This window comes from Oncorhynchus clarkii, chromosome 2 (genome assembly GCF_045791955.1).
Source record: "Oncorhynchus clarkii lewisi isolate Uvic-CL-2024 chromosome 2, UVic_Ocla_1.0, whole genome shotgun sequence".
Taxonomy (NCBI): Eukaryota; Metazoa; Chordata; class Actinopteri; order Salmoniformes; family Salmonidae; genus Oncorhynchus; species Oncorhynchus clarkii.
In genome coordinates, this window is record NC_092148.1 from 58354351 (window position 1) to 58365243 (window position 10893).

General features: G+C 41.6%; 1 protein-coding gene across 1 annotated transcript in view; it reads left to right on the forward strand.

Annotated features, from left to right (window-relative positions):
* LOC139377747 (GATA zinc finger domain-containing protein 14-like) overlaps positions 1-880 on the forward strand; it is a 1341-nt gene extending 461 nt beyond the window's left edge. The window contains exon 1 of the mRNA XM_071120544.1: positions 1-880. This exon is cut by the window's left edge and continues 461 nt beyond it. Within this exon, the coding sequence (XP_070976645.1) occupies positions 1-880 (880 nt within the window).
* The last annotated feature ends 10013 nt before the right edge of the window (positions 881-10893 follow it).

Sequence of the window (10893 nt, forward strand, 5' to 3'; positions counted from 1 at the left end):
TATGAACAGCAACATGAGCAGCAACATGAGTAGCAACATGAGCAACAACATGAGCAGCAACATGAAAAGCAACATTAGCAGCAACATGAACAGCAACATGAACAGCAACATGAGCAGCAACATGAACAGCAACATTAGCAGCAACATGAACAGCAACATGAACAGCAACATGAGCAGCAACATTAGCAGCAATATGAGCAGCAAAATGAGCAGCAACATAAGCAGCAACATGAACAGCAACATGAACAGCAATATGAACAGCAACATGAGCAGCAACATGAGTAGCAACATGAGCAACAACATGAGCAGCAACATGAACAGCAACATTAGCAGCAACATGAACAGCAACATGAACAGCAACATGAACAGTAACATGAACAGGAATAGGAACAGCAACATGACCAGCAACATGACCAGCAACATGAACAGCAGCATGAGTAACAACATCAGCAGAAGCATGAGCAACAACATGAGCAGCAACATAAACAGCAACATGAACAGCAACATGAACAGTAACATGAACGGCAACATGAACAGCAACATGAGCAGCAACATGAGCAGCAACATGAACAGCAACATGAACAGCAACACGAGCAGCAAAATGAACACAAGCATGAGTAACAACATCAGCAGAAACATGAGCAACAACATGAGCAGCAACATGAACAGCAACATGAACAGCAACATGAACAGCAACATGAACATCAACATGAACAGCAACATGAACAGTAACATGAACAGGAACAGCAACATGAACAGCAACATGAGCAGCAACATGAGTAACAACATCAGCAGAAACATTAGCAGCAACATGAACAGAAAGAGCACACATCACTCACCCACTGTAATTATGATCCCGAGCACTGTCAACAACAGATAAGTGAGGCAGTATTCTAGCTTTGAACAGTTTGTCCAATTAATGCCATTCAATAAAGCTGAAAATAAATAGTAAATGGAATAAATGTTTCTCTGTTGTTATTTAATTTGAAAAATAATTTTCATACCCAGGACAAAAATGTATAAAACAGGCTCATTTATTTGTACTTGAAAAAAATGTATATATATATCATAGCCAGAATATTTTTGTCATTTAAATTGATTAATTATTTAAACAGGCAGGTGAGAAGTCAAGTGCAAATGAGTTTCTTCCTTTATCTCTCCTCCTCTTTAGCATGGCTGTCTCATAATGAGCTCCTGCCAGCAAGAGGTTAACAGGCCGGCCTGGCTGCCTTTAGCACACCCTCACACAGTCAATTAATCATATTCACCTATTCTCAGGAAGATTGATAAGGAAGCAGGAGCGTCACGGAGGGAACAGAGATTGATTAGTGGCCCTGCTCCCTGTGTGGAGCCCTCGTTAACCATGTGTGTGTCCCTAATGGCAACCTATTCCCTACATAGTGCTCTACTTTTGTCAAAAGTAGTGCACTATATAGAGAATAGGGTGGCATTAGGGAAGAAACCCATGTAGAGCTACCAGGGTGAAGGGTGGAGGCTCTCAGCCTCTAAATCTTCTCCTCAAACCTCTATTCTCCCCCTGCTGTTATGTGTAATAGTGGGATGTTTATGTATAACACTATGACGGAGCTGTGCCCCAGCTGCTTCCTGTGAGGAGGGATATATAGCCTGTCCCTAATGGCACTTATTCCCTATTTAGTGCATTACTTACAGGGCCCGCTGGTCAAAAGTAGTGCACTATATATGGAAAAGGGTGTCATTTGGGCTGCAGTCTGCTGATCTGCTCTCCCCTGGAGAAGAGAATTGGCCTGTTACTGTGGACACACCTCCCCTCCGCCATAACACTGGGACTTTTCCCTACAGGTTGCCTAGTAACAAAGCCTTGTGTCATGTCTTCCAGGGGCTTTAATTAAATTACAGTTGGAGGGAATCGTAAATTCACAGTAAAACGGGGGACCTGTTGTTCTTTCCTGCTGTTGTTTATGCTTTTAGGGACACATATTTTTACTTGGAGTCAAGTGATTAACTTGCTGTTTGAAGTTTGCCTATGAATAATGCACTCTAGGTTATGTTTATGTTATATGATTTAACTTTGTGCTTAATTATCGAGGATTCTAGGGTTAATTACAAAGGTTTTGGAAGAAGAAAGTAATGGTGTGCTCAGTAAGCCTACCATAGTTAACCATAGAATCTGGAGGCTCAAGATCAAATCTAATTTATTTATAAAGCCCTTTTTAAATCAGCAGATGTCACAAAGTGCTATACAGAAACCCAGCCTAAAATCTAAAACAGCAAGTAATGCAGATGCAGATGCACGGTGGCTAGGAAACACTCCCTAGAAAGGCAGGAACCTAGGAAGAAACCTAGAGAGGAACCAGGCTCTGAGGGGTGGCCAGTCCTCTTCTGGTTGTGCCGGGTGGAGATCATAAGAATACATGGCCGTTAAGGCCAGATCGTTGTTCAAGTGTTTATAGATGACCAGCAGGGTCAAATAATAATCACAGTAATTGTAGAGGGTGCAACAGGTCAGCACCTCAAGAGTGAATGTCAGTTTGCTTTTAATAACCGAGCATTCAGAGGTCGAGACAGCAGGTGCGGTAGAGGGAGGGGGGGGGCTTTCGAAAACAGCAGGTCCAGCAAGGTAGCACGTTCAGTGAACATGTCAGGGTTCCATAGCCGCAGGCAAAACAGTTGAAATATGAGCAGCAGCACAACCAGGAGGACTGGAGACAGCCAGGAGTCAGCAGGTCAGGAGTCCTGTGAGCCCTGTGATGTATATCCCCAGGAGAATGCCAAGTAAATGTTGCTATTTATGCTTGGTCAACATCTGTTGTGGTGTTCCAAATCTTTTAAAATCACTCACAATGTCCACACAATAATCTATTATAGTAGCTAGAGTCATATCCTCCTGCTCTGAACATCTCAAGGTGGACTAACGCAAGCACTAACTCAGAGATCACGTTTTGGGGTGGTATGTGGGGAAAAAAATATAACAATATTGCCTATTGCTCTAGAATACATTTGCTTTCAACCACATTGAAATGCCTGTCATTGCAGAACAACACCTTCAAATACTGAATACATTGAGCTATGACACTCAAGGAGATCAAGTTTAGTGAGTCTTTAGTAATATATGGTCATACTGTACACAGTAAGTGCAGAAGAAATATACAAACTCCTCTCTTCCACATACACCATGAGAAGAGAGATGGCGGAAGTTCAATTATTTATGGTGAGATTTATATGGAGAGGTGAGGAGATGTCCCTGTAATGGGTTTAATAACGCATGCCCTGTGCTCCATCCATCACAGCAGTAGACAGTCTCCCTGCTAAGACGCTGCCTCCCGCTGCAGCCCTCATCCTTCCTCCATAATGGCCGCTGTTTAACCCCAGCCCTGGCAGGGCACCTATCGGCACACAGCTTTAATTACCGCCCTGGATCCCCTCCCCACGGCACCCCACTGCTAACACTGCCACCATCACCGCCGTGCTACTGCCACCCCTCTTTATCTCACTGGAGCAATTTTCTCATCTCTCGTCCATCAGCGTTGGCGGGCCTCAAAGCTTTGTTTAGGGTCTTTTTCTTCTCTTCCTCTGCATTTGTTTTCTACTCCCAGCTCCCAGCATCTGTCTCTGACTCTGTGCTTGATTCATCTGCCCCATCCGCTGACCATGATTAACCTGACCAAGTTTGTCTGCCGGCAATATCAGAGGCCTCAGCTCACTCACACATCTTCTCTCTGTTTTGCTCTGACCGGAAGGAATGAGGAAAATGTGAGAAAATAAAAATGTGTCAAAGTTTGTCCTCAGCCGCTCTATTTTGGCACTTCATTTACTTGGAATGAGATTGACATTTTTTGTGTCTGTAATTGCTGGTATTATGTTGTAATTGTGTTATGTGAATTATACATCTCTGACCAGCTATGACAAGGAGCTGCAGTCAAGTTGCAACTGACTAAGTGTGATAGAAATGATTATATTCTGCCACACGCTCTGACAAATACATTACATAGCTACGTACATACATATTTTCTTTAGAATTGGTTTGTGCCATGAGCCTCTTGAAATGAACCTAGGATGAATGCCATCATCTAATTCTGGTTTCATTTTATTTCCTAACAGATCATGGAAGGCAACAACAATGTAGAGTTAGTTACAGCAGGAAGCGCTAAGTAAAAGTAAAACCTCAAATCAAATCAAATTGTATTTGTCACATGCTACGTAAACAGCAGATGGAGACTAACAGTGGAATGCTGGCTTACAGGCCCTTCCCAACAATGCAGAGAGAAAATAACAGAACATTTATAACATGAGGAATAAATACACAATGACTAATGATACAGTAACTTGGTTATCTGCACAGGGTACCAGTACATGGTCAATGTACGAGGTAATTGAGGTAGATATAGTGCATTCTGAAAGTATTAAAGCCTGAGTTCAAAATGGATGAAATGAGGAAATACAAATCACCCATCTACAAACAATGCCCCATAATGACAAAGTGAAAACATGTATTTGTAGTGACTGTATTGATACACCATCCAAAGTGTAATTAATAATTTCACCATTGTCGTGCCGGATTAAGTGATATGACATGCTATTCTATAAAATAATTTTGCCGTAATTAATATTACCTAATTGAGCTAATCATGTAAATGTTATTAACTAGAGAGTCGGGCACCGACAAAATAATATTTATAGAGCTGTTATCTTCCGAATAAACTCTTAAAGACCTAGTAATATTTTACATCAATAGCAGTCAATATTAATCGTCATCTTAATTCAGTCTCATCTGAAAGTTGTAAATGCTTGGTTATCTGCACAAACCCTGGCTAACAAGTTGAATCAGCAATACAAATTTGGGTTTAATTATTTATTTACTAAATACCTGACTAATCACACAGAATTACACATACACATATTTAAATCATAACTTGATTACAAATGACGTCATAAAGGAAAACAGATATGACAGCTGGTTACACAAAAAAACCCAGTGACAATCAACCTCAAATCAATCCATTTTAAATTCAGGCTGTAAAACAACAAAATGTGGAAAAGTAAAGTGGTGTGAATACTTTCTGAAGGCCCTGTACAGACATATCGGTAGGTATAAAGTGGTGTGAATACTTTCTGAAGGCCCTGTACAGACATATCGGTAGGTATAAAGTGGTGTGAATACTTTCTGAAGGCCCTGTACAGACATATCGGTAGGTGTAAAGTGGTGTGAATACTTTCTGAAGGCACTGTACAGACATATCGGTAGGTATAAAGTGGTGTGAATACTTTCTGAAGGCCCTGTACAGACATATCGGTAGGTATAAAGTGGTGTGAATACTTTCTGAAGGCCCTGTACAGACATATCGGTAGGTATAAAGTGGTGTGAATACTTTCTGAAGGCCCTGTACAGACATATCGGTAGGTGTAAAGTGGTGTGAATACTTTCTGAAGGCACTGTACAGACATATCGGTAGGTGTAAAGTGGTGTGAATACTTTCTGAAGGCCCTGTACAGACATATCGGTAGGTATAAAGTGGTGTGAATACTTTCTGAAGGCCCTGTACAGACATATCGGTAGGTATAAAGTGGTGTGAATACTTTCTGAAGGCCCTGTACAGACATATCGGTAGGTGTAAAGTGGTGTGAATACTTTCTGAAGGCACTGTACAGACATATCGGTAGGTATAAAGTGGTGTGAATACTTTCTGAAGGCCCTGTACAGACATATCGGTAGGTATAAAGTGGTGTGAATACTTTCTGAAGGCCCTGTACAGACATATCGGTAGGTATAAAGTGGTGTGAATACTTTCTGAAGGCCCTGTACAGACATATCGGTAGGTGTAAAGTGGTGTGAATACTTTCTGAAGGCACTGTACAGACATATCGGTAGGTGTAAAGTGGTGTGAATACTTTCTGAAGGCCCTGTACAGACATATCGGTAGGTATAAAGTGATGTGAATACTTTCTGAAGGCACTCTACAGACATATCGGTAGGTGTAAAGTGGTGTGAATACTTTCTGAAGGCCCTGTACGGACATATCGGTAGGCATAAAGTGGTGTGAATACTTTCTGAAGGCCCTGTACGGACATATCGGTAGGTGTAAAGTGGTGTGAATACTTTCTGAAGGCCCTGTACAGACATATCGGTAGGTATAAAGTGGTGTGAATACTTTCTGAAGGCCCTGTACAGACATATCGGTAGGTGTAAAGTGGTGTGAATACTTTCTGAAGGCCCTGTACAGACATATCGGTAGGTATAAAGTGATGTGAATACTTTCTGAAGGCACTCTACAGACATATCGGTAGGTGTAAAGTGGTGTGAATACTTTCTGAAGGCCCTGTACGGACATATCGGTAGGCATAAAGTGGTGTGAATACTTTCTGAAGGCCCTGTACGGACATATCGGTAGGTATAAAGTGGTGTGAATACTTTCTGAAGGCCCTGTACGGACATATCGGTAGGTATAAAGTGGTGTGAATACTTTCTGAAGGCCCTGTACAGACATATCGGTAGGTGTAAAGTGGTGTGAATACTTTCTGAAGGCCCTGTACAGACATATCGGTAGGTATAAAGTGATGTGAATACTTTCTGAAGGCACTCTACAGACATATCGGTAGGTGTAAAGTGGTGTGAATACTTTCTGAAGGCCCTGTATAGACATATCGGTAGGTATAAAGTGGTGTGAATACTTTCTGAAGGCCCTGTACGGACATATCGGTAGGTATAAAGTGGTGTGAATACTTTCTGAAGGCCCTGTACGGACATATCGGTAGGTATAAAGTGGTGTGAATACTTTCTGAAGGCCCTGTACGGACATATCGGTAGGTATAAAGTGGTGTGAATACTTTCTGAAGGCACTGTACAGACATATCGGTAGGTATAAAGTGGTGTGAATACTTTCTGAAGGCCCTGTACAGACATATCGGTAGGTGTAAAGTGGTGTGAATACTTTCTGAAGGCCCTGTACGGACATATCGGTAGGTGTAAAGTGGTGTGAATACTTTCTGAAGGCCCTGTACAGACATATCGGTAGGTATAAAGTGGTGTGAATACTTTCTGAAGGCCCTGTACAGACATATCGGTAGGTGTAAAGTGGTGTGAATACTTTCTGAAGGCCCTGTACAGACATATCGGTAGGTATAAAGTGATGTGAATACTTTCTGAAGGCACTCTACAGACATATCGGTAGGTGTAAAGTGGTGTGAATACTTTCTGAAGGCCCTGTACGGACATATCGGTAGGCATAAAGTGGTGTGAATACTTTCTGAAGGCCCTGTACGGACATATCGGTAGGTGTAAAGTGGTGTGAATACTTTCTGAAGGCCCTGTACAGACATATCGGTAGGTATAAAGTGGTGTGAATACTTTCTGAAGGCCCTGTACAGACATATCGGTAGGTGTAAAGTGGTGTGAATACTTTCTGAAGGCCCTGTACAGACATATCGGTAGGTATAAAGTGATGTGAATACTTTCTGAAGGCACTCTACAGACATATCGGTAGGTGTAAAGTGGTGTGAATACTTTCTGAAGGCCCTGTACGGACATATCGGTAGGCATAAAGTGGTGTGAATACTTTCTGAAGGCCCTGTACGGACATATCGGTAGGTATAAAGTGGTGTGAATACTTTCTGAAGGCCCTGTACGGACATATCGGTAGGTATAAAGTGGTGTGAATACTTTCTGAAGGCCCTGTACAGACATATCGGTAGGTGTAAAGTGGTGTGAATACTTTCTGAAGGCCCTGTACAGACATATCGGTAGGTATAAAGTGATGTGAATACTTTCTGAAGGCACTCTACAGACATATCGGTAGGTGTAAAGTGGTGTGAATACTTTCTGAAGGCCCTGTATAGACATATCGGTAGGTATAAAGTGGTGTGAATACTTTCTGAAGGCCCTGTACGGACATATCGGTAGGTATAAAGTGGTGTGAATACTTTCTGAAGGCCCTGTACGGACATATCGGTAGGTATAAAGTGGTGTGAATACTTTCTGAAGGCACTGTACAGACATATCGGTAGGTGTAAAGTGGTGTGAATACTTTCTGAAGGCACTGTACAGACATATCGGTAGGTGTAAAGTGGTGTGAATACTTTCTGAAGGCCCTGTATGGACATATCGGTAGGTATAAAGTGGTGTGAATACTTTCTGAAGGCCCTGTACGGACATATCGGTAGGTATAAAGTGGTGTGAATACTTTCTGAAGGCCCTGTACAGACATATCGGTAGGTGTAAAGTGGTGTGAATACTTTCTGAAGGCCCTGTACAGACATATCGGTAGGTATAAAGTGGTGTGAATACTTTCTGAAGGCCCTGTACAGACATATCAGTAGGTATAAAGTGGTGTGAATACTTTCTGAAGGCCCTGTACAGACATATCGGTAGGTATAAAGTGGTGTGAATACTTTCTGAAGGCCCTGTATAGACATATCGGTAGGTGTAAAGTGGTGTGAATACTTTCTGAAGGCCCTGTATGGACATATCGGTAGGTGTAAAGTGGTGTGAATACTTTCTGAAGGCCCTGTATGGACATATCGGTAGGTATAAAGTGGTGTGAATACTTTCTGAAGGCCCTGTATAGACATATCGGTAGGTGTAAAGTGGTGTGAATACTTTCTGAAGGCCCTGTATGGACATATCGGTAGGTATAAAGTGGTGTGAATACTTTCTGAAGGCCCTGTACGTACATATAGCTAGTGGTAAAGTGACTAGGCAACAGGACAGATAATAAACAGTAGCAGCAGGGTATGTGATGAGTCAAAAGAGTTAGTGCAAAAAGGGTCAATGCAGAGACTGAAATAGTTAGCCAATAGCTACGCAGATTAACTATTTAGCCGTTTTATGGCTTGAGGGTGGTTGCTGTTCAGGGTCCTGTTGGTTCCGGACTTGGTGCAACCGATTTGTTGTTGTGTGTTTACATTTTTATGAAAAAAGAGAGGTCTGCAATCTTACCTTACATTGAAAGCAGTGGCAAGAGGGTATGACAATTCACTGAATAGAATCATTGTGTGTCTCAGTTGTATATTGAAAGGCAACATTGTATGGCCATCTGGCCCACCTCTCTGGGGATGTCCTAGGTGACCTTGGTGGCTGTTGTGTCAGGCTTGTGGCGGTGTATACCCTATCACTGACACTGCTCATCCCTAGCAGAGGAGACCAGCATGTACTGTTAGTGCCAGGGTGGTCTGCTCTCGGAGTGAGGGGAATCAGAGAACGAGTGATCTACAGCAGTGCAGATGGGAAGGATCTATTTTACCAGAGAGAGAGTGAGTATAGTGGGAGAGGTTTTCCTGACGAGGTGTTTGGCCGATTCCTTTTAGACATAGGATTCTAATGATGCCAGCATGTCTGGATGAATCAGGCTAGAATTCCATATCAGTGCAGAGCCAAGCTTCCTTTAAGTAGTGACACAGTGGGGTACCGTGAAATATTGAGATATCGAACCTTTTGGTGCATTTCACATTAGCCAACACAATTTGCTCTGTCCTTAAAGTGATTGATACAGAACACACAATTCGTATTGGTACAATGCTAATACATGAGAAACCACGGCATCTACAGTAATATGCCCAGCATATATCGTATTGTCATGTTGCCTCTGTGAGATGTTGCCTTTTTAAAGAAATGCTTGATGTTCAATCAAACAGAAAAATAGAGAATTTGAAGCTCCTAATCATTGTATGTTTAGTTTCTGTGGATGAGGACAAAACTATAATTTTTTCAAGATTAGTAAAATGAAAAAGAAATGTGTTGTGCTCTTCAGGTCTCTTCCTAATGTAGGTGAATGGCACTACGGCTATAATGTCCCATGATAGTGGAATGATTGGCTGTGTCCTACCAGCACAACTACAACCAAACAGCACCATTACGTTTGACTTATGTCTGGCTGGTCATCTGGGCGTGTAGGCCAATGTCAATTGATGTTCTTCCATTTTGAACAGGCTTTTCATGTCATAAATAATACTATCCTCGTGAATATTTCAAGGCAGTGTGTATCAGGTATCCTTTACCACCACTGTGACCGTTAACCTGTGTGCTCATTGTGGTCCACATGTCACTAATGAGAGAAGTTAGTAAATCAATACTTGGTTTCAAAATGCATGAGAGGAGACTGTCCAGGAAATCAAAAACATTACCCCATGTGTGCTGTAACTGAGCTACTAGACCAGTGCAGTGTTTTGGAATTGTAGTGGGTTCCATTTTGTCATGATGTTATTTGGGCAAGGCACAGGGAGTATAAAATGGTCTCCAACAACATTCAATCTAGCTTTAGATACATAGATGCTGAGAATATACTGTATACAACAAATCTTTATTTTAGTGGGAATTTAATCTGTGCAAACAATTCCTTCTCTGAAAACGCACTACTCCAGCTGTTCAACTACAAAAGTGGGTCGAAATTGCACAAGCCTGTTTATTCCTTTTTGGCCTTGTTCAAAACCCCAAACATGTATGGGTGCTTGAATAGATGATTGTTGATCTCCAGCAGAGTGGGCACTCATTAATGCAACTTTTGTGAATTCAAGGGTGGCCAATCACTTCTCACATGAATTAACACCCCTGTCCATTTTTTGCAAGATCTCATCGTCACGAAATCAAGAGTTAATCCCCCCTTTAAAAAAAAAAAGTATTCTGAATTTGATGGTGCATACAGAGGTAAAGATATGTTTTATTTTTTAACCTTCGGGAACCTCTGGGAAACAATCTTATTGACAGTGACAACCTGGCAAAGGCTCTTCAGAGATGTTTTGTTTTGTCTGTTTTGTAAAAAAGAAAACAAGTGGTTAATTTACTGCAGCAGTGCATTTTCATGAATAACCCACATTATTTATAGTTAAAAACATTTCCACTGCATAGTGGCCACATGAGTGATTGTGGCATTCCTGTTAAACATTGTATTTATCTAGACATGTAAATTTGAGACTGGAGTATCT